Genomic DNA, 24,763 nt, shown 5'->3' on the forward strand with positions numbered 1-24,763 from the left:
GACGGCTTTGTAACATTCAACCCCTCTGCCATCCAGGTGCCCCCCCCCCACCTGAAAGTCACATTACTATTAGATATGAGCATGCACGTTCTTGGGCATGGAAGTTGTGGCTTGACATTTTTTGTTTCTTTAACTTGATGTCCACATTTTTGAGAGTTGCATCTCTCACAGTGAAGATGCTTTGAAATGCAATTTAAAAAGTCTGCAAAAAGCAAGCAAGTCGACCGCCGAGTTACAGTGTATATTTGTTAATGACACCCACAAGTGATGAAAACAAAGTCCGTTTTTCTAAATTTGATTTTGGTTAAATTTGGCATTGGTTTATTTGAGTTGCAGTGGTCTGTCACAATGAATAATTATCTTATCCCTGATGATCAGAAATAAACTGTGAGATGGCTGTCATACCATGCTGTGACATTTTCCACAGTTGCTTGACACTTAAAATATTCCTCCTTTCCCCTCTGTCTGCCCTTGTGCCCTCTCCAAATCATTTCCTGGCCTCGGATTTTGGTAGTGAAGTAGGGAGGGAAAGTAGTCTTTAGACTTTAAAGCTACTCCCTCAGCCTTGTGCTTTAAATGAGAATGAAAGCTGGCCAGGAGATTAAACTCGACAAGGTAAATTGAGGTTCTTGTGGTCATGATGAACACCGAATAAAAAACTGAAAAAGTATTTTTGTCACTCAGAGGTCAGGGGAATTGGACTTAGTACCACTTACTCAGCGGAAAATGGATCAAGTTTTCTACTAAACTAGCACTTATTGATTCCTTCCATCTGAACAGATGCAGATTTTGAACTTGCTTGCCCACTTCCTTTTAAAATTAAATAGATTGCAGTGTTGCCAGCTCGGATGTCAGATGTAATCTAATGATTTCCACAGCGAGAGTGGCCAATTTCTTCATTTTCAATTTAGCGGATCATTAGGATATTAAATTGCTAGTCATCCACACATTTTTATAGAAATCATTAAGTATAGATTGATATCGCTCATTAGATCTTAAGTTTGCAGCTGATGGAGCCAGCCAAATACAGTCCAGTGTTTTTTCTACGATGTCAAATTTTTCTTTGTCAGTGTTCCGACACTCATGTACTCATTTATTTTGTATGTCTTGTCTCTAAAATGAACAAATTAACTTTTTGAAACCCAAACACCAGAGAAATACACATCCCTCATCTCCAAGCGCAGGAAGTGGGTTCAGACGTTAAGCCTCAACCCTGTTGACGTTTCCTTAATTAACTCTGTGAAACTGAAGGTGACCTTGGACCTCTAACCTCCCCATGGATGCAAGAGAAGAGACATTCAGTGTTTAACCTTTGAATTGCATCTGACAGTGTGAAAGTGAAAGCTATAATAAAAGAAGGACATCAAGTTATAAATTAGCATAATGGAGCCGATTTGGTTAATAGATTTTGTGTTTGTTCATCAGGTCCTCATGCAGCAGCAGAAGAGCAGAGCATTCTATCGTATCCAAGCAACCAGGATGATGATCGGCGCCGGCAACATCCTCAAGAAGCACGCCGCCGACCAGGCTCGCAAGGTGAGACAAACAATATGTTAAGCCACTTTGGATAAAAGCATCAGCCAAATTAATCAAATCTAAATATACATCCATTCTCCAGTTTACCTGAAATTCACGGCAAGAGTTTTTTTTCCCCCAGGTGGTGAGCAGCCATGAGACCCATGCCCAGGAGGACGACCCTCACACCATCCGGATGGACTTTGAACCCCCTTTGTACCAGTGCTTTGAAAACTGTGGTTCCCTGAAACTGACTGTCGCCAGACATGGAGGAGACTCTGGAGTCACTGTCAAGGTGTGATGAATTGTGTTCACCTGTATGGAAGTGCGTGTATGATCATATCTTTGGCACTTTTGCTCTGATCGTACTTCTCTTTTGCTGGTTTGGATGGAAGTGGGTGATGAGAGGAGTACTGAGAGACACAGAACAAAACACTTTCCAGATTTTTAGATTTCAGTTTTTATTGGAGTTGTTACTCGAAAAACACATCCTTTTTGCAAAGGCTCATTGGTCGAGGGGTTAACGGTTGCCTGATCCACTGAATAGGAGATTTTCTTTCAAGCCTCACACAGACAGTGTGTGTCAGTGGAGTGATGCCTGATCTGAACGCTATTACTACAGGGGCCTTGGCAAGGCTGTCTCTCCTCTACTCCTCTCCCTGCGTTGAAATGAAACCGCTACATCAGTGTTGTCTGTGGAGTTATGCTGATGGCTTGGCCTCAGTGTCTACAGAAGACTGTAAGTCAAGTGGCTTGTTTAACCTACGCACACGCGCTCTTCAGGCACGGTGTCAGAGCAGTGCATTAGAGAGGAAGTCATGTTTTCCAAGCAGAATGTCTCAACAAGGCTTCTTGTACTACATGAAAGTCTACGCACAAACACAGATTTTCTAGTGCACTATAACAAAGGTCAAACAAGTATACATACAAATAAGTATTCGCTCTCCTTTTAGCTTCGTTTTACGCTTCGCTCACTCCCAGGGCAAATATCTCTAGCTGCTGTATGCGACACTATAACTATATGTTCATCAGCTAGTTGCTAATCTTGCGGGTTTTTGGAGCTATGTCACTGAAAGCAGCTATCTGCTCTGACACTTCTTCCCACTGTGGAAACATGAAGCCACAATGTCCAAATGTACAGTAAGTGCTGCCATCTCGTCCTGGTGATGTCATTCGGAGCAGGCGTCTCTGTGCAGCAGGAGTGGAGCTGCGGTATATCAATTACGGCTGTCAGTCATGATGTCACGCCACCATTCTACAACATCAACAAATCATAACCAAGCGTATAAGAAGAAATGAATGCTTGAACACACATCAGCATGTGAAACTAAATGATACAAATCATGCTCTCATCTTTTTATCTCGCATGAACTTAGATTTATTTAAATATTGTTTGGTCCATGTCCATTTCACTAATGTGGAGGTGGCCAAGGTTTGGGATCTCTCCTGCAGCCAGACACCAGCGGAAAATTGAGATGTTTTCCCCTGTTTTTTTTTTCCCTGACTAATTTGTAACTGGCAATGATGCAGTAAGAGTGAAACATAACAGTACAAACTTAAACCTAAACTAAAAACTAGAACAAAATGGACTAAATGCTGAAATGATGCTTAAATACTCCACAGACCTGAGTGGAACAACAGAGTCAAGTGGTAATTCACTGTGGGCTCAAAACTATTAGTGGCACCTTTCAGGTTCACGTAATTATTTGAGGTTTTTGAGGGGTCATATAAATCACCACAGTGTTATATTACTAATTTAAACCTACAGTGATCATTTCCCAAAAATTCTGTCCCAGCCAATTAGTATGATTGACTGACTGAGGTCATCTATATCTATCCGTATCCACAATAAATTAAATGCAGCGCACCATCTGATAACTTTTTCTAATCATATGAAGATATCATTTCTCACAGTTCAATCTATAATTTAAAAAGCAGCACTCCTTGTGTCTGAAATAACTGAAATGTAATCATGCCACAGCAATATCAGCCATCTTAATGGATGCATTCAAAAATAAGTTTAGAGCACTGTCCCTTATACAGATGTCATGAAGGGCTCAAAATAGAGCTCAGCCATGAGGATGATTTTGTAAGTAATCAGAATTTTTCCCAAATTGAAATAAAAGGCGTCAGATTCGGATCATCTCTCCCTGACTATAAGTAATGTAGATATGTTTGTATGCCTTTGTGGTGGAGGAGGGCAAACAACCAGGCAGATGGTGAGAGGGCAGACAGAACACGGAGGATACAGGGAAAGTTTTGTTGCACTATCCTCAAAGTCATTATGATCAGACTGTATCTGACCAGAGGGCCTAGTTTAATGAAGTTGTTTTTCTTCTCCTCTCTCACCCTCTGTTCCCATCTCCCCAAAATGCCTCTCTTCTTCGCCCTCCTCCTCTATCTTTCTTCTCCTCTGTCGTTGGCGCTCTCCCTCTCCGTTTGTGCTTATCTACTCTTTTCACATCTGGTCACCTTCGTTTGGTCTTTGACGGCTCTTTTTTCCCCCTGCTCGTCTCACCCCACTTCTCATCTCTCTGTGTTCCTATCTGCCCCAGGTGGATTATCGCACGGAGGATGGTACAGCGAACGCAGGTTCAGATTATGAGTTTGCAGAGGGAACACTGATGTTTAAGCCTGGAGAGAACCTCAAAGGTAAAAAAAAAAAACTTTGACAAACTCTGACGCTCAAACAGCGGAGGTCTTCTGCATATGTATTTTACTGCTGGCTTCAACAAAAATGATGATTGTAAGGTTTATTTTTCACAATATGAATGGCACCATGAACGAACCTATAAAAACCAACACCCCAAAATGAATGATTATTTTACCAGAGATCACAGTCGGAGTGATCGACGATGACATCTTTGAAGAGGATGAGTATTTCTACGTCCACCTCAGTAACCCCCGAGTGGTTGGTTATCCTGAGATCGGCACCGCCCCCCTGGATGCTAGTGCCACCCCCAAAGCTGTGCTGGGCGAAAACCACACAGCCACAGTGACCATCTACGATGACGACCACGCAGGTTAGAATAATGCAAAATGCAATTTCCTCTAACTTATAGCTTGAATTGAATCTTGAAATAACTACACCAAGACCGACAGTAACTAAAATCACAGATGGTACAAAGCAGAGATTGACAATAATGGCATCCGACTGGTAAGCTGCCAGTGTGGAAAATGGAACTGAAGCGATATCACAGACTGTTATTTAATCATTCGAATTAAATTACCAGTAGCATAATATTGGCACCAAAAATCTGCACCCACTCAATAGTAATACACCAATATAGTCGACACAAAGACTTAATAAAATGAATTTAACTTCACTCTTCTGTAAGAACTGGAACATGCAAAACAGGCAACATGACAAATTCCGTAGTAGTAGAGTTGATGCTATGAAGGTGTTCTGTAGATCTGATGCAGCATGTTTTTGGATGTGGATGAATCGCTTTGAAACAGCAGGATATGCACAAAACGCTATCACAGGACAATTAAGAGTTCCTGTCCACACTCCCCTTTTTCATTTACTAGGACTTTGATAACATCCATAGAGAATGAAAGTGCGGGAGGACGAGTGGTGGGTGGGTGTTCACCTAATGCTTATTATCTTTTATCTAGAGAGTGTGGGTGGTAATCTATCATCCTCTCACTATATACAGTATACCTTACACCTTGGAGAGCAGGCTAGTGAGTGAAAGCGTAGGTGTTCAGCAACCTCATCTCTCAAGTCTTTCCAGGGCTCCCCCCGTGAAGTAATGCATTCTCTTTTGCTTTCTTTCCCAGGTATCTTTACCTTTGAGAGTGCCAGTCAGAGGGTGAGTGAGAGCGTAGGTGTGATGGAGGTGAAGGTGCTCAGGACTTCAGGGGCCCGGGGCCTGGTTGCCGTCCCCTATCGGACCGTGGATGGCACCGCTAAGGGAGGGGAGGACTACGAACTGGCCTCTGGCAAGCTGGAGTTTCAGAACGACGAGACTATGTGAGTACAGTGATGTTGCCGTTAGTGTGTTTTCAGCTGATAATGATGCACATTTGAGGATGTCCAGAGACACTTTTGAACATTCAAATCCCTCCACAGTGTGAGGAAACATTATATCTTTCCTTTTCCAATACGTAGACTGAATACTTATATCATGTGCAAGTAGTTTGCATGATTTCCCAGGTTGTTCTGTAATCGACTCATCAAGTTTTCTAAAACACCGTGTTTTAGGTACTAGGACGGAATATGATATATAGTATCGGTCATAAATCCTGGCATATTCCATATAACCCAAAAAGGTGACATATTTTTTGCATTGCCAGTGACACATTCCCCTCTCTGTGTTTGCTTTCTGTGTGACTGACGTCCATTCAAAAATCCCTTTATAGCTAAACTGAATGTTTAACGCATTCTCGGTATAAATAGTTCAATTATGTAGATAACAGTGTAATAATAAATTGTTCAGTCTCTTTTAAGAGAGGCTACTCTCTTTCATTCTTAGTCTTGCAAGCTCATGTGAACATGCGTACACACTCACAGCATTGCTCTTGCATCCTTAGGCGCATGCATTTTTAATATGCTGATGTTAGCGGTGTTAAATTGACCAATACCTAAAGCAGTTGGGAATGCAGTTTTACTCCACGCCTCCTGGGGCCCATAAAGCAAGAGCTCTGTGTGTGTGTGTGTGTGTGTGTGTGTGTGTGTGTGTGTGTGTGTGTGTGTGTGTGTGTGTGTGTGTGTGTGTGTGTGTGTGTGTGTGTGTGTGTGTGTGTGTGTGTGTGTGTGTGTGTGTGTGTGTGTGTGTGTGTGTGTGTGTGTGGCCTTGTTTATCTATCAGTTTGGGAATCAATTAAGACTTTTAAATGGTAACAGTGAGGGGGTTTGTGCAAATTGAGGACATTTTGATTGGTCCCCACCGCCTCAAGGTGCTGTGTGATTCACAAGGTTAAAACCAGGGGTCGTGCGATGACATGTGAACACTGTCCCAGTGAACATATTTAGTGTTTAAGTGTTATGACACGGGTCAGCTCATTCATGTCAGTGAGCCTCCTTGCACGTATAATAATACGTGTGTGTGTGTGTGTGTGTGTGTGTGTGTGTGTGTGTGTGTGTGTGTGTGTGTGTGTGTGTGTGTGTGTGTGTGTGTGTGTGTGTGTGTGTGTGTGTGTGTGTGTGTGTGTGTGTGTGTGTGTGTGTGTGTGTGTGTGTGTGTGTAAATGTTGGCAAGGCATTCAAAAGCTGTTCATCCGTGCCTTGCCCTCAGAGAAAGACTCAGGAGATGGAGTGTGTGTGTCTTCCTTTGTGTTTGTGAGAGTGTATGCTCTTGTACTTCTATTCTTGTAAAAGCCAGTTTTAGTTTTGTACCTTTAGACCTGGATTTAGGTTTAATATTAGAATAACGTCTGTACATACAGTATTGCACATATATTACGGTCAAGGGCTGGGGTTAGATGTGTATTGTATGGTTATGGTCAAAAGCATTATGTCAGTGAGGCTCCTCACAAATATAGAGGTATACCTGTGTTTGTGTCTGTGCCATACAAAAATTCAGTCAATGTTTCATGGACAAGAAGCTTGTGTACGTGCGTGCACCAGGATAAGAGACTGGACTTTGCCGCATGTGGGTGCATCTTTGCATGCCTTTTGTCATTACCCACTCTGCATCTCCCAATGTGTGTGTGTGCGTATGTTTGGGAAATGACGTACTATCACTGATGCAGTCACTGCTGCAAGTGAACAGTGAGGTCATGAAGGGTTGCGGGAGGAGTGAGCTGGAGCTAGAGAGGGAGCGAGGAGACGGGGGAGATAAGATGGAGATATACTCAGGATCAAGGCTGCCCTCAGGTAGCTCGAGTCCAACGCTCGTGTGTCAGGACAAGAAACCAAATACACGGCGGATGTGAATGGAGTTGAGATTGCTGCTGATTAGATTAGCTGCAACTGAAGCTACTGCTGATGTGTATGCTACAGGAGGATTATAGCGATATTGGAGCCCAAATAGATAGTCGTAACTTTGTGGGTCAACAGTAAACAATAAGCAACCATAAGCATCTCCCTCTGCTGGATGTGAATTATTAGTGAAGAGTTTGTATTTAGTAGGATTCTGAGAATCACTCAGGGTTAGGGTATAAGTATTTTTTCATCCTCTTAATAAGGACATTACACCCACTTTAAGCACTAATTATAATAAACAGATTTATTTACAGTCACGTCTGAAATGGTGGTCATTACATAAAATAACATGTAGATGAGTTCAAGTGTGTGTGTGTGTGTGTGTGTGTGTGTGTGTGTGTGTGTGTGTGTGTGTGTGTGTGTGTGTGTGTGTGTGTGTGTGTGTGTGTGTGTGTGTGTGTGTGTGTGTGTGTGTGTGTGTGTGTGTGTGTGTGTGTGTGGATAAAAGTAACAGATGAGTTTGAGAGATAATTTTAAAAGAAGGCGATGTATTCTTTAGGTAAACTGTTCAGAGCCCCGTCACCCTTGGTCTTCATCCTTGGCCGGCGAGGCCTCAACAGAGCATCTCAAGCTACGTGCTGGCGAGTAATGATCTGTAATATAACTGAGTTTAACACTAATTATCAAATGTTCACATGCTGGCAAGCACATCAGCTTTACGGATTTTGTGTGCTTTCTCTCTCATAACCTCTCGGAAATAATTTGCACAAACAGGACAAATTACTTTTTTAAGCGCTATCTTCCGCTATACTGCCATTCTAAAACAGATGCTGTCTGATTTTGACATCTTGTTGTAAAAAAACCTTGAAAGACGGTGAGATGAAGAGGAATAGGGGACATGGGTTGTTGGTTAGATGTTGAAGGAAAGAGATGGTGCTTTGGAAAAGCTGGATGAGCAAAATTGATGGGAAAAACATTAGAGGAAAGGTTGAGATGGGTCGATAATGTGATGTTGCAATGTAAAAGAGTGTGAGGAGTGAGGCATGTGGCCGAGAAGTAACCCCCTGACATATTGACCTGTTCCTCCTGTTCGTTCCCTCGGCAATCCACCTTTTATTCAGCGCTCTTTCATCGTGTGAACTCCCTCTCTTCACCCGCCAATTTTCTTTCTAGATCTCACGTTCTTTCTCTCTTTTTACAGCCAGAGACACTGAATCCATCCATCCATCCATTCATCCATCTCTCCACTCGTTTCACTAGAGGTCTTATCAGTTCTTGAATTAAGGCTTAGGGTGGCTTACTACCTCCCTCATTAGCAGTATCCCACAAGCTCTTTCTCTCCGTTTATTTATCCCTTTCTTCTCATCCCTCTCTTCTCTCTTCCCTCACTTCATCAGTCTCTTTCTCCTCTCGTTCAGTCTGCACTCTCTCATAATATCCCTCCCCTCTTTATTTTTTTCATGTCTTTTCTCGCTGCAACTGCTCTCTTCGTTCTTTCTTTCTTTCTTTCTTCCTTCGTTCCTACCATCCCCCGTATATCTGTTGGTGTATTTTTAGATTGTCGTCGATGCACAATGAGTTTTATCATCCTCCTCCACTCCTCCTCCTCCCTCGTTCCTTCACCTTCTCTCCTACCCTCACCTCCCTGTCACCTGTCATCTCCTGTCTCTCCCCCCTCCCTTATCCCTCGCTCCTGTACACCCGCAACTTTTCTTCATTTGCATCTTCCTCCCTTCTGCCTTTCACCTTTACTTATTTACACTGTCAGACTTTCCCTCCCCCTTTTCCTTCTTCCTCCGAACCTTACACCTTTTCATCCTATTTCACCTTCTCTTTATCACCTAACTTCCCTTCTCTGCACCTCTTCCTCCTCTCTTATTTTACACCTCTCCTCGTCATCTCCATCCATCCATCTCTGTCGGAGCCTTTACTCAGAGAAAAGAGACTTACTGCCAAGGTAATTTAGCCGGATCACAACCCAGACATAACTCAGTGTCCACACGCTCCCTCCACGTGTGTTGTCCCTCCTACAGTATGTCACTCATCCATAATAATTGCATTGACTCTTTTTTTGTCTGTGATGCAGTCAAACAACAAAATATTTTTTCTGCCCCTTGTTTATTCTGTCTGTTGAATTAAGCTTTTGGAACAAGCTTGAGGAAACTGTAGTGTGGCGGCGGCGGTGGTGGTCGTGGGCTGGCCAAGTGATGCTGAACATCCTTGGAGAAAATCTGAAAGCCACTGGAGCTGAACTGACAGGAGCAGAGGAGAGGAAAATAAAATGGAAAAGGAAAAGGACACAAGCTTAAATTCTCAATTTCCTTTTCTTCCATCTGTCATAGGTCAGGTCTCAGTTGGGCTCTGACAGGGATTTGACAGATTGCTAATTTCTACTTCAGCAGGGTGGATGCTTGCTCAGACATAAAGGTCAGTTTGCCAGTCGTGGGGAGTTCCTCAGGACAGGTATTTTGAAAGACCAGGGTCCTGTTTCTCAAAATCATGTAAAGGCCCAGATGATTGTAAAATCATTTAATGAACATTCTTTACGTTAAGAGGTGCTTTACAAAAGCACCATGCTGAAGTGCTTAGAAATGACAGTAGATCAATGCATAAATCAATGGCTCCCACCAAACTGTTGGAGACTTAGAGCACATTGCAGTAGTGTAAACAAATACATGTTTACACTACTACATGTTTTATTCAAGTTTTCATTATTTTCTCATTTTTATTCTTAAATTCATCATCTTAAACACAACAGACAGCTGACGATAAGAGGGTCTCGACTGCTTTTTGTCAACAGTTGAGAGATTTAGGAGCGTTCCAATTTTAAACTTGGGTCCGCTAATTCAAGACTGCTCATTAACCAGCACGCCACCCTTGTTCAAATTACTGGAAAAGTAGTGTAGCTATGTGAAAAAAAATCTGAATGAAAAGAAATTGCTGGGCAAATGCCTTAAAGCTTGGATTGAAGTGGACAATCAATTCCCAAAGAGAAAAGCTTTTATGAATACGCAGTCTTTAAGTACACATACTAGGGAAGAAGTGGGGGAGAAAGGAGAAAGTGAGGAATATAGTGTTTCATGACTCAGTGATGTAGCGAGAGCAAAGTGATGAACGGAGGGAGTAAATGCGTGTGCGTGTGCTTGTGTGCGAAAGCATGTTAATGTCAGTGTGTTGTTTTCCCACTTCAGTGTCACTCTGCGGGAAATCACACATACATTTACAGCAAACAGCACAATCAATCTATAGTATTCGCTCCCTTTATATACACAGAAGGTAGTTAAATCTCTCTGTCGGTTAATTCTTTTATTTACCTCTCTCTTGTTCGAGTCTCTCCTGATCTTCTGTCTTCATCTCTTTCTGTTTTCTTTCTCTATCTCTTGGTCTTTTGGTCAATGAGAGGGCGTGCGTGTGCCTGTGTGTGTGTGTGTCTGTGTGCCTGTGTGTGTGTGTGTGTGTCTGTGTGCCTGTGTGCCTGTGTGTGTGTGTGTGTGTGCCTGTGTGTGTGTGTGTGTGTGCCTGTGTGTGTGTGTGTGTGTGTGCCTGTGTGTGTGTGTGTGTGTGCCTGTGTGTGTGCCTGTGTGCGTGTGCGCAGAAGCCAAAGGCAAAGTGAACAGAGTGTGTATAAGATGCAGAGAGATGGGCTCAGCAGGACCCATTTATTCTTAGCTTTCGTCTGACCTGCAACTCAGTCACAGCCAAGATGACAGAGACAGGTGTGTGTGTGTGTGTGTGTGTGTGTGTGTGTGTGTGTGTGTGTGTGTGTGTGTGTGTGTGTGTGTGTGTGTGTGTGTGTGTGTGTGTGTGTGTGTGTGTGTGTGTGTGTGTGTGTGTGTGTGTGTGTGTGCCTGTGTGTGTGTGTGCCTGTGTGTGCCTGTGTGTGTGTGTGTGTGTGCCTGTGTGTGTGCCTGTGTGCGTGTGCGCAGAAGCCAAAGGCAAAGTGAACAGAGTGTGTATAAGATGCAGAGAGATGGGCTCAGCAGGACCCATTTATTCTTAGCTTTCGTCTGACCTGCAACTCAGTCACAGCCAAGATGACAGAGACAGGTGTGTGTGTGTGTGTGTGTGTGTGTGTGTGTGTGTGTGTGTGTGTGTGTGTGTGTGTGTGTGTGTGTGTGTGTGTGTGTGTGTGTGTGTGTGTGTGTGTGTGTGTGTGTGTGTGTGTGTGTGTGTGTGTGTGTGTGTGTGTCACTAATTGTAAAAAAACCTCCTCCAACATTTTTGGAGGTTTGGAAAAACACGTAGCACAGAGCACCCCTTGGAGTTTCAGAGGGGTAAATATTTCTACCCAACAAGACTTAGTGTCCAGTGTGAAACCCTTGTTTTACTGCTTTAATGCTAATACACAGCTTAAGTTGCAATCTTCATGTACATTTGGTTTTCTGAAAGACTTACAAAAAGAGAAGAACATCCACACTCTTTATTTACTGAGTTTAGCTCTAACTACAGCCCCATCCACAGCGCTATGGCATGCTGTGCCTAGTGATGGTTGCTAAGCTATATGTACGGTCAACTGGACCAATCTCATGCAATGCAAGAAAAACCCCAACACATTTCAATGGGCAACCTTCCGCTCAGTGAGAAGGGATCTGTAATTTCGTTTTCTGAAGTGCACCAGCTAAATTGCCACTCTGCACTGTTGTAATCCCAGCATGCTGCCATGTTGCGTCAATGAAGCCCAAGCATAGCATCTTATTGTCTTTTTTGACATAGCCATCAGAAGAGCTGTGATCATATGTTCGCTGCTGGTGAAAGAAAAGTCGGCGTGTAAGTTTTAGGCAGCACACTGTTGTTTCTCGGAAAGACGAGGAGAGCGGGAGTGTGAGAGTGCTTGTGTTGATGCGTGGGTGAGAGTGTTCGTGCGCGTGTCACAGTGCTTGTAAAGGGTTTGATATTTGCAACCTGTTCCTCCGTCTGTCACCAAAGTACGGTGACTAACCCAATGCTGTTCCCAAAATAAAACATCCTTCAAACTGCAAATCCCTGCAAAAGAGCTGTGCTGTGTGTGCTGTGTGTGTGTGTGTGTGTGTGTGTGTGTGTGTGTGTGTGTGTGTGTGTGTGTGTGTGTGTGTGTGTGTGTGTGTGTGTGTGTGTGTGTGTGTGTGTGTGTGTGTGTGTGTGTGTGTGTGTGTGTGCGCGCGCATTGAAGTGTGTCTTTCTGTGCATGTGCGTGCATTCACACACTCCACAGGCACACCGTAGCATCTTCACCGTTCTCCAAACTTTCCGCTTGTCTGCACGTTGCTTATCAGCACACGGCTTAAGTGGCCTGCCGTCACAACAAGCGAGGCAGAGCAGTGCTTGACCCGGCATCCCTTAGAATGATGACCAAGCAGGAGCCACATCTCTCCTCTCATCTGGTCTCAGAACAGCGTTCTGTCCCATAAAGGATCTGATGTTGCCTGTTTGTGTTTATCTTGTAATTTACTGGCCTTGTGTAGCCGCTGCAGGGCCTTGTCTCTGGAGGCTATAGGTTGACTCCAACCTGTTGCATCCATCACATCTGTCATTGTCCGACTCGCTATGGCCAGCTACAGATAAGAGTGCTTGTCCAGCTGCCCTTGACTCAGCTTCCACTCTTCTGAGATCAGTTATGATACTGCACACTTTATTATACACATGTGTTACAGTAACAAGTAAACGAGAAAATCACAATATTTTCTTGAACAGGTGTTAGATGTCTTATTGAACACCTTGGTCTTATTGAACACCTTGGTCAACGTGTGGTGTCGAGGGGTTTATTTCTATTGTGGAGCAGCTTTTAATAATAATTCCAATTCAAAGACATACTGTATTTACTCAATTTGACAACACATTTTTTTTGAAATATGACACCACTTGATGTTTGCATTAATCACCCGCGTTAAAATTGTCAGGTGTTGGCAGGGTTGAAACAAACACAATGTCTATTGCAGTAACCAGTTTAGGTACAGTATGAGCCACACATTTTATTATGAGATTGTATCATGGAGGATCCCAACATTAAAACCTACTCCTCAGTACATTTTTCTGTCTTCTCTACAGTATTGTACAAAAGTGACTCTCGAAGCTTTCGTATAGACAGTAAGTCAACACACAGTATTTCCAGGACTGCTTTCACACTTAGCAGTAGCAGTTTCCTCCTCTGATGTCTCACTGTCTTCTACACACCGCACATCCTCTCAGGTTCGAATAGCAGCCTGCTAATGGGCAGAGAAACACTTTCAACTTCCCTGCCTCCCTCCGGTTCGCCCCTTCTCTCCGCTCCACCGAAGACCATAGGACTCCTCCGTCTCCATAAGTATGACAAGGTTTTCTTCCTCGTTCTTCTCTCTGTTTGTTGCCTTAGCAACTTTTGATCCCCCTCCGTACCATTGTAGGCGCAACCCCGAGGAGACGCCAGAAAGCGACGGAAGGTGGAAAGGAAGATATAGAACAAAAGAGAATAATTATGGGAGTACAGAAGGGAGCTTTGTTGTTTATTTTGATTTGTGGTTTCCTTCCAAGGATTAATTTTTCTGCTGCAAAGTGTTTTCATTCGAAGTAAAGATTTACTTCGACCATATTTTGTACATATTTAGCATTCGTTCTCTCCATCTGTTATTGAATTTATACAACATTTCTTTTTTAAGACTCGAAAGCATCTGCCACTGTGTGCGTGCGTATCTTTTGTTTGTTCTTTAATATGTGAAGGCAAACATTCATTAGCCGACGGATTTTGAAGATTAGACGAGCAAAAGAGCAGATCACATTGTGGCATGGTCATGGTGCCTGACAGGGAGAAGGCAAAGGACAGAGAGAGAGAAAGAAAGATAGAATTTAATAGACACACAGAGGGGAAAAAATGAATCCAGCTTCTCTCTATCTTTTTCTTTTTGTGCCTCTTGCCTCTTCTCGTTTTTCCCCCCTCTCATTTTCTCTCTCCTCATCCCCTCCCCCACTCCCCCTTCTCCTCATCTCCTCTAATGTCAGAGCAGTCACAGTAAAGTAGCTTAACCCTACATCTTTAACAACTTTAGAAGCTGTGTGTGTGTGTGTGTGTGTGTGTGTGTGTGTGTGTGTGTGTGTGTGTGTGTGTGTGTGTGTGTGTGTGTGTGTGTGTGTGTGTGTGTGTGTGTGTGTGTGTGTGTGTGTGTGTGTGTGTGTGTGTTTCAGCTGCGTATTAAAATCGATGTGGCAGCCGCCGTCCGTTGTTTGCCTATTGACATTTTTCTCTGTACTACAGTAATTCGACTGGCTGCCTCGCACGCACGCACGCACGCACCCACCTCTGGCTTCCTCTAAACACAATTTTCACCCATTTTTAATCCCTGCCTCTGGCTGCTCTCTCGCTCTCTTTTGTCTTGCATTGCTGCTGCGTAACAGCAGAGAAGTCTATTGATTTGTGGGTCAAACACAACGACAGCGATCCTGACGGTTACGGATTTCATAGCAGTGGGTTAGACAGGTGTATTGGAAGGTGGACATGCTGCTCTGCTCACATTCCAAACAGCTATGACACTGAAATGAAAACCCTGCGGCCTCTGCTCCCCCCCCCCTCTTGGTTCCTCTTTCCCTCCATGCCTCTGTCTTTGTCACACATCCCTGTCACTCCCTGTCTCAGTTCTCTTTCAGCCGCTCTGGGTCCCTCTCCTTTTGTACTTCTTATAGCCCTGTGGTTGTTGTTTTAGCCCTGAAGTCCCGGCAATTTTCTCTGCCAAGCGTACACACACAAAGAAAACACGCCCTATGGTCGGAGCTCTGTGCCCGGCCAAAGACGCACACAGAGGCACACGCACATGCTGACTCCTGCCAGCGGATCCCTGTGATCAAACCCCTGTGGGCAGCACACACCCTGCAATCACGGCTGGGAGACCTGCCGTGAGCTGTGGCACCAGGCTGCTGGTCCTCTGCCCTTCCATGCCCATGATTAGAGCCTCGACAGGGGAGAGAGACACTCACTACACCCCCTCCCATCGTCCCCGGGCCTTCCTGCCCCCACCCCGTTCACTGAGACCACATTAAAGGCCTCAGCGCCGGCTCCATTGACCAATGAGGCTGCGGTAGAAGCTTCGGGGTGGGTCAGCCGAGGTGCCACTTTTTCATTTATTCAGTCTTAGTTTTTAAACAGACTGACTGAATCACCTGCTACTGCTGCTGCAGCTGGTATGGCTTAGTGGGTTACACCACCGGCTTTGGTATTCGTGGTCGGGGTTCGATTCTCGGTCAGGCCGTGGCAAAAAAAAAGAATCCATCCCTTCTCTGATGTGAGACAAACATCGGACAATAATGTACTGCAGAGGGTTGGGCTTACAACATGGTCGGCCCTTTATAAATTCATGAAGTACTATACTATCCTGGAATTGTTCCTTAACAAATGTGGCCTGTTTGCAGTGACTAGTGGCCTCTGTTTCACACCACTGCAAATTCTTATGAAAAAAAAGAAGAGAGAAAACCTTGGTTTGCCATGAATCCAATGTTTTGTCTGGGTTTGCTGTTTCCTTTTTTTTCTTTCTAGGAGGATAAACATGTGGGAAGTGTTTTTTTAAATTAGTTCTCCACTGCTTCCACCATCTGCCACTGGAAGTGACTGGAAATGTCTAAAGAAGAGCGCCCTCCTTCTTCCCTCATATGTCATATGTCATGCGGAGGCTGCTCTAGGGAATATAATGATAATAAAATAAGACTTTATTTCCAAAGCATTTATCTTAACAGATTACAAAAAAAGAAGGATAAAGAAAAAGAAAATGAGTAAAAAAAAGTAAATCAGTAAAAAGCAGATAGAAAAGTGTTTCCCCTCAGTATATGTTTTAAGCAATGATTTTACAAACCTATTGGCAAAAGCCTGGTCACCCTTAGTAACCAGACTTGACTTGGGAACTATTCTAGCAAGTGTTTGGTGGAGGCTGAGAAGACTTCTCGTCATATATGAAACATATTCAAAACTGTTTACTTAGTGTTAAAAGTCAAATACCACAGATTTTCTTGCTTTATAATATTTTTACTTTGAAAACGATCTGAATTTAATGTGGTTTAAATTCCTCTCCTTGAAATTTACAACAAATGGATTTGTTTTTTTAATTTCAGGTTCACAAACTCAAATGGCTCTTCTGAGCTTCTCTTTTGTGAATCACATGACTGAAAACACGCACACATTGTGTCAATCTACTTATTTATTTTACACAATATTTCACACAATTGTCTGGCCCTTCCAGTTTCTCTCTTGTTTCTTCTGTTAACTCAACTTTCCAACAGTTTTATCACGTTTCACATGCAGATCTTACCAAACTCTTGTAACAACAAAAGAGAAAAACGTTTGATTGCTACACAGGCTGCATTTACCATTTTTTGCAATCAGATGATAAATGCTTAGATAACTGTGTTCTTTTTAAATTTAATTTGAGGAGAAAGGACGTTAAGGATGTTTTAAATAAAATAATAAGAAAAGCAAGTTTGTGCTGATTGCAGATGATGATAATAGCAGTGGTCAATCAACAATCTTTCATTCGCAGTGATTTTTATTCGATAGCTTTACTTTGGCATTTAAATAACTAAAATAATTCCATTAGGTTCCAATCAGTTTCTGAGGAAAATTAAGTTGCAGAAAACAGTCTTGAGGAACTGATCATGCATTCATGCAAAGAACCCAACACGACATTTACCGTAAAAATCTGGTTGTGATTCTGTAATTTAGCGTCACTGTCAAGATTTTCCTTGTTTTCAAGCAGCTTATTACGACCTATGTGGTCGTTTTAAAGACCTTAACCGGGCCATCTTGTCATCTAAGACTCATTGATGTCATTTATTCATGTTTATTCTTCTTTTGATAGGTAGTCGGCACTCCGAGGAGAATATGCTGTTGGTTTAACATCGCAAATTTGACCCAGTTCATCAAAGTTGAATTTTTTTTCTCTTAAATATTCTTACCACCTGTAAGATAATCCATTGAAGTAATTGAAATTGCTGCAAAATGTTGCCATTTTAAATGCTGGGGTTACCAGACCTGAAATGTTGTGTGTTTCTGCAGTGTCACCACGATCCTGCGATATTAGATCCGCTTTGAGCTTTGTCACACTGCTAATGTCAGTCCCACAGAGGATGTAGGTTAGTAAGAGCTTACTGTACATCAGTCTAGTGGAGACCCACCCAAAGGAACCCTACGACCAGTTTGGGGTCTGAGCCCAGAGATTGAGGAACACGACTGACATGATGAATGCACGCTGCTGTGGCAGAGTGATGAGCCAGTTCTTGACTGCACTAGCTCAGGGTAATCTGGTATGATACACACACACACACACACACACACACACACACACACACACACACACACACACACACACACACACACACACACACACACACACACACACACTGATGTCAGAGTGATTAAATCACTAATAGCTTGCGGAGGAGACAATGTGACTCACACAAGCTCTCCATCTCAACTCACATCTCTCCCTCTCGGTACTCCTTCCAGTGCAATAGTTCACTTTCTTCTTCTCCACTTCTTCTACTTCTTCTTCTTCTTCTTCTTCTTCTCCTTCTTCTTCTTCTTCTTCTCCTTCGTCCTCTTCATCCTCCTCCTCCACCTGACACCCTTAACTCATCTTTTTAATCTGTCTGTCCCCTTATTTTCCCTTATTTTCTCTCATTATCATTCTTCCTCCCTTTACCCTCCCCCAACTCTCTCCATCTCCATCCTAATATCGTGCCCTGATCTGCCCCTCACTCCTCAACGTCCATCTGTCTGTCACTCTATCCTTCATCTTCTGTATTTATCTCTGTAGAGATCTTCTCTGTCTCCCTCGTCATTGTATAGGATGATATATCATCCCTCACTGTCTTATCGCTCACCCATCAGTTCCTTCTCACCTCCTCTGCTCTCTCCTTCGCTGCATCACTGACCACTTTATCATTTGCCCATACCATCTTTATCACCCTTCACTTTAAAATGCATTCTCCTGCATCCTCCTTTACTTTAAATGTATTGTTCCCTTTTCCTTCTGTGTGTTTCTGTGAGGGAAAGTCAATAGCAGAAGAAGTTTGAACATGTCTACTGGTGGGAGAGCTGGAGGAGTCTAGAAAGTTTATGAAGGTCAGCACAGGGAAGACTTTAAAAACACACTTTAAGTGTATGTGCGCTCTTTTGTAAGCAATTATTAGTGAACTGCATGGCTTGTGATTATCGATTTTTCTTTATTGTGCCATAAATGTATTGCCTATGAAGCTGAGTGTGGGGACGACTTTCGTTTTGAACGATCTGTAAAGTCAGATGCTGTGAAGGGGGAGAGTGGCAGGTGAAGGAGAGAGGGGACACGAACAAACAAATATTCTACAGGGTGTGGTTGAAAGTGCCCAGACTCATCTGCAAGTGCCTATTAAATGAAATGAAGGGACAGAGTGGGGGGGGGGGCAGTAAAAAGAGAGTGATTTCAAAGAGAGATGAGACATACGGTAAGAGAGGATAAATGTGAGATGCTGGTTATTGAGGCGCAAAGACAGGAAGAAAGGAGAAAAGAAGTGTATAAAGCTAAAATGTTTTATTTTACCTTGTAACATTTCAAGCTGCACTAATCAATGTGTCTATAAATAATGGGTCAAATTCCTATGTATAATGTGAAAGGGGATACCTACAGTGATAAGTGAACAAACTGTTTGCTAATTTATTATTTTAGGGTGACATTAACGCCAATTTGTTACTGCCCCCAAGTTGCCAATAATGAAATCTTAATGGTTATTTTTAATGTGTATAACCCCTTAAATGCATTACAATAGTTAGACCCTAATAATTTATGGGAAAATATATAAATTGATGTTTTTGCAATGTTGTTTCCCGCTAAATGGGTTAAAAAGGGACAACCCACATGTAACCAAGTATAAAACACTTAGTTAAAACATCAGTAGCAACAACTAATATAATTCACGTTTACTATCACTTGGTGCACACTGATATTCTTTGTGGCTCACTCGACTTCATCACTCTGATGTTCCCTGATGGTCAATGACAAAAAAGGGAGAAACTCTCTCACAATCTCCAGGTTATAAACACACTTGAGAGTGATGGATAAAAGACAAAGAAAGATGGATGGAGGGGACACGGGACGAGAGTGAAGGTGTCGGAGGAAGATGAATGGGTCCAGAGGGGGGGGGGGGCAGAAAGACAGACGCAGGCAGAGTCGGGGAGGGGAGACAGATGGGTGAGGAAAGGGCAGGTGGAGGTGGGAAGAGAGAGAACAGGAGCAAATAATCACCAGAGGGGAGCGAAGTGAAACAAATGGGGGCAGGAGGAAGAGTATATAGAGGGGAAGACGGATGAGGAGAATGGCTCACATTTGGTGAGGCCAAGTGTTGGCACCCTGGGTGGTGGATAGAGAGATTAGTGGAGGGAAGGGGGAAGAGGGATGAGTGAGGGAGATGGAGGGGCTGTAAATAGAGGGGTGGTAATTCCTACTGTGGCAGGGGCAGGGAGAGAGTCAGGGCGTGTGAGTGAAGGCCTTTGGCCGTCGTCCACATGCAGCCTTGCCAGCGGTTGGCATGAAAATATATATATATGTGTGTGTGTGTGTGTGTGTGTATATGTGTTTATATATATATATATATATGTGTGTGTGTGTTTGTGTGTGGGCACTGTTTAAAGGCTCTCACCTTGACCTGCTGATGTCGATCCATCAAACCCAGGTGCTATTCAAGCAGAATGTCGATATTTGTGAGGACCCTGACTAATCACCTTCGTTCTCCAGCATCAGTCCACCAGTGGGTCAGCCAGTACAAAACTCACGCAGTGCTGCCAGATGTTGTCTCAACCCACTGGACTTTATATTCAATTCTAGTGACCTACAACTGGATTGCCAACTGTGGCCCTATGGCCCCAAAACTCAAGTGATTTGTTCTAATTGAATTGAAAATGTGTTCAAATATATGCACCGCTAAGAGACCTGACAAATTGTACATTACATTCTAACTAAGTGATGATGGCTTTGAGAAGGGTTGTGTTTTATTACCAAGTTTGACCCCAAAGAGGATCTATGTGTCAAAATACATTTTCAATTAAAAGGCCGTCATTATTTCAATAGTGAAGTTATGTGGAGGTTTAGTGTTTAATCAGTTAAGTACTATAAATAACGCACAATCCACCTTTTTCCTGACTTGGTACTTTCCTTACCCATGATTCAAAGTGCGTTCCAGTCATCGACTTCCGGTTTAAGCAAAAGAGCTTTTGCTTTCATGCTCACTGTAAAACCCGGCTTCCAGCACAATTAGTTGGTATTCATAAATTTACTGACACAGATTGGAAACATTGGAGCGTGTAAAGAAATCTTCACTGTGATGCAAAAACACAACAAGCATTGTTAACTTTATGTTGAAAGATTGATAAGATAAGAAACATTATTCACCTCAGTACACTTTAATGAAAATTTCATCGTAACAATTACATGAAAACTGTATGAAGTAAAGTGAACAATTCGGTTATGGTGGAACAGATTCACGGATCTCTTTGGCAGCCCCTTACTTGACCACAACATTAATATGTGATGACAAGCATTGAAACATACATGAGAACAGACAAGACGAGAGAGAAAGAGCGAGAGGGGATGGGGAGTAAGAGAACGGGATGATAACAGAAGAGGAGGAAGGACGAGTGCCTGTCACTCATCTATCTTGTCTTTGTCTTCAACGCTGCCTGTTTTTCATCATTTATTTCAGCCATGATAAAGATGGAGGAGGAATAACGAGTGGTTTAGATAAAATAATGTCTGTCATTCTTTTTACTCATTCATTTTTTTCTCTCTCTCTCGTCTTTAGTTTCTTTGGACATATTTCCCCCACCTTGCATTTCACTCGCTTTGGCTGTAATCTCTTCATCTGTTGGTACCTATTGACTCATCCATCTTTCATCCTTACATTCGTCGGCTTGCTTCTTTATTTCTGTTTTGTATTTCCATACTGTTTGTCTCAATTTTCTTTTTTTTCCCTCCCAAACCCCCCTTTTTCCCTTCTCGTGCTCATTTCCATCCATCCATGTCTCTTGGCATCTCTGTGGAACTGGCAGACGTGAGGTTTAAAGGACGTCTTCTAAAACACAACAGCAACACGGAGAGAGCAGGGTGGTTATTATGCATCTTGGTCATCACCATGGCAACTGCCTAATGACAGGTTGAAACATTGTCAGGCTAAAGAGTCTGGGATTAATTATATGAACTATTCATAGTTGTGTAGTCTAGTGGAATTGTACATTTAATAAAAATTAAAAAATGCCCAAATTAGGTATTGTTGTTTCCTTTTTCTGAAAAATGCAGGAAAATGTAAAGCATTAGAGAATCTAAAACTGCACAGCAGCTGCAAAGCCTATTACTATTTAGTTTATCTAGACTCTTAAAGGGTCTTAATTTTCACTCACTGCTTTTGGTGTCTGAGGGACAAACTGAATTATGAAGTAATAACGATGATTCTATCACGCCACAGTAGTTGATACTGTTCACGTGAAAGTTTCTCGTCCCTTTCTCCATACTCGACCATATTCCAGGGCTGAACTACGCTCCGGTTCTTCCTGGGATGGATGCAACATGGCTGACAACACAAGCCGTTACATAAACCGTTACGTAAAGTCAAACTGATCGGTCAAACCCCTGACCCATGAGGAACTAGCCACATCAAAAAGACTCTCAGCTGATTTGCGGATTCGTGCGCTCTCATGAAGTCGGCCGAATCCCTTTGGAGGCGAACGGCAATCTGTGATTCCTCTCTACCCCCAAAAACCCGTGGCACTGCCACACTGGGATCCTGATATATGCCTCACTCGCTTTCTGAACGGACTCAAATTGCGCAAGGAGGGCAAACTACCATGAAAAAGTGGCAGTGTCTGTCCGAGCCTCAAATGTTCTCTCATTCCTGTCTCCCCACACTGCGAGAGTGAGTCCAATTCTGACCAATTGTATATGAAGTGTTGATGATGCATTCCTGCGAAATGTGTTTTTGTGCTCCCTTTGAAAACCGTTAAGTGCAGTCTTTTCCTCATGAGACCCTCACCGAGAGACATCACACACGACAGAGGCAGAGAGAGTGGTGGGGGTTCGCAGCGTTCCCGATATGGGCACATAAATCAGCACATCTTCACTCTTCCTCATCTAAATCAAAACATATCAGAGCAATATATCTATCAAAATGGGCCACCAGAAATATCTCCCATGTAAATCCAATAAGGAGTCACATGTTTGTCATCTTTTCGCAACACCCAATACCGGGTCATGCAAATGAAGCACGTTTGAGTATGAATTGATAAAGGAGGAGAGGCAGAGAAGTTGCGGGGGATAGATCTTGATCGAAGCAGAAGTAAATGCGTGTGATGCACATGCAGATTGCGCACAGTCACTTGTGCAGATTGCGTGCTGTACCGCTGCCACTGTGAATGTGTGTGATGCACATTCAATGTAAACTGTGTGCGTCAGCTCCTCTCTGTTCTATTCCACTTTTAACCCGATGGGAGAAGTCACAGTGGTGCTTACATGCTTTTTCCGCTGACTCCAACCTCCATGTGGGCACCGCTTTGGATCAACCCCATCCCCCGTTTCTCATCATAATCACTCGTTCTCTCCTCTTCCTTTCCTCCTTCCCCTTCTTCCCACTCCATACCTCATTCTATTTCCCTTTCTATCCGATTACTTCTTTCTTACCCCCTGCCATTTTCCCAGCTTCTCTTCTTCTTTCTCTTTCTTCTCCTGTGAGCCTCTCATCTTCTAGCCTCTTTTTACTGTCAGTCTTTCCCCCCCATTTGCACTTGACACTTCTTGCTGTCAATTCTTGATCGTATTCTCCTGCATCCCGATTTTTCCCCTCCTCTATTCCCGGAGGATATCAGTACAGTAGCTCCTCTGGATTACAGTACATCATGCATCGTGTGTGTGTGTGTGTGTGTGTGTGTGTGTGTGTGTGTGTGTGTGTGTGTGTGTGTGTGTGTGTGTGTGTGTGTGTGTGTGTGTGTGTGTGTGTGTGTGTGTGTGTGTGTGTGTGTGTGTGTGTGTGTGTGTGTGTGATTTGTGACATAGCTTAATCCTACACAACGTAATACAGATAGGAAGGCATTAGCATGCATGTACTCTGTGTGTGTACTATGCTATCCAAGGCTGATCTGAAGACACACTTAAGCATGTACAATATATGAGGTGTATAAGCGACTGTGACGTGTGCGTTTGTGTATAATGTATGTCTGTGCATGCATATGTGTGGGTGATGTGTTTGCCTGTCTCCATGGTTTCCATGCCAACCATACGTCCTCCATACTGTATCACCCATCAGATTCTATCAAGCTCTCTCCCTCCCTTTCATCTGTCATTCTTCTATTGCCCTCTCCTTCCCCGATGCCAACGGAGAGTCGAGTGCAGAGCCCAAAGATTGTTTTCTCAAAATGGAAGTTCTCCCATGTCACTCTCCTGTGTTTCCATGCTGTTAGATGGTGTGAAGCGGGACTTGTGTTGCTACAGAGGAAGCCTCTTGTGCAGCAACTGGGTTACAGCTCAGCGCAGGGTTTTTCACACACGTATTGTCTGAGCATCACTTTCATACCCCAGATGGATTTGTCACACATTATTCGATCATATTGTATGTTCAAAACTTCATGAACATTTGTTGTTCGCTGTGGTTTTGCAAACAAGATAGCATTGTGTGCTTTTTTTTAAAACACAAAATATATTACTTAGATAATGAACTCTATTGTTTAGACGGTTTCAACCAGAAATGAGTTACTAGTATTGGTAACGTTTGAATATTGTGAGCAACAAATAAACATTTATACCCTTCGCAAAGATTAACCCTGATATGTTCCTCAGTCATACGGGCAGAAAGTCAAAAAATTCATTTCAGAAACCTCGCGATTTAACTCGCCCTGTTAAGAAGAAACTGAATATTCTGCCTTTCATTTTTGTCATGGACATATTGCCCTCTTTTTGTAAAAGCAGATGGTTCACCAATTGTCTTTAAATTGATCCTTTCTGGCTGTTTGATGATACGTTTCTTGCATTAAATGTTCATTGGCATGTTCTGTCATTTGGGATCCACGTCTCACCTCCAGACTTTGATTGTCTGTGAACATCCGTCAGATATTTTGGAGCTGAGCGGACGCCATCTGTGTCAGCTGCTCCGGTTAAACAAAAGCCAGCTGGGCTATCAGCTTTGGTAGGTTGGTCCCCAAAATGCATGTGACGCATGCCTCAAAGAAACATAGAAATTTCATTTGGAGCACAGTGGAATCATAAGGGGCGAGATTGTGCACGTATGAACCCCTCCTGGTTTGAAACCAGAGAGTGTCATCCGTGGGCCACCTTTACCCCTGAAAATATTTGCTGTTTAAGCGAAACCCTCCCCTCTGTTGACATGTTTCCCTCCCTTCCTCATGTTCCTCATCCTTTATCCTCTTGCCCTCTTTCC

The 24,763-nt window shown here is 43.1% G+C and overlaps 1 protein-coding gene across 7 annotated transcripts in view; it reads left to right on the forward strand.

Moving 5' to 3' along the window:
- slc8a4b (solute carrier family 8 member 4b) overlaps positions 1 to 24,763 on the forward strand; it is an 88,174-nt gene that overhangs the window by 44,550 nt on the left and 18,861 nt on the right. For all 7 annotated transcript variants that reach the window (XM_047337538.1, XM_047337537.1, XM_047337546.1 and 4 more), the window contains 5 exons: positions 1,426 to 1,536; positions 1,658 to 1,810; positions 4,071 to 4,167; positions 4,347 to 4,538; positions 5,299 to 5,491. In XM_047337538.1, coding sequence (XP_047193494.1) covers positions 1,426 to 1,536; positions 1,658 to 1,810; positions 4,071 to 4,167; positions 4,347 to 4,538; positions 5,299 to 5,491 — 746 coding nt within the window. The remainder of the gene's footprint in view (positions 1 to 1,425; positions 1,537 to 1,657; positions 1,811 to 4,070; positions 4,168 to 4,346; positions 4,539 to 5,298; positions 5,492 to 24,763) is intronic.

Source organism: Scophthalmus maximus, chromosome 2 (genome assembly GCF_022379125.1).
Source record: "Scophthalmus maximus strain ysfricsl-2021 chromosome 2, ASM2237912v1, whole genome shotgun sequence".
Classification (NCBI taxonomy): domain Eukaryota; kingdom Metazoa; phylum Chordata; class Actinopteri; order Pleuronectiformes; family Scophthalmidae; genus Scophthalmus; species Scophthalmus maximus.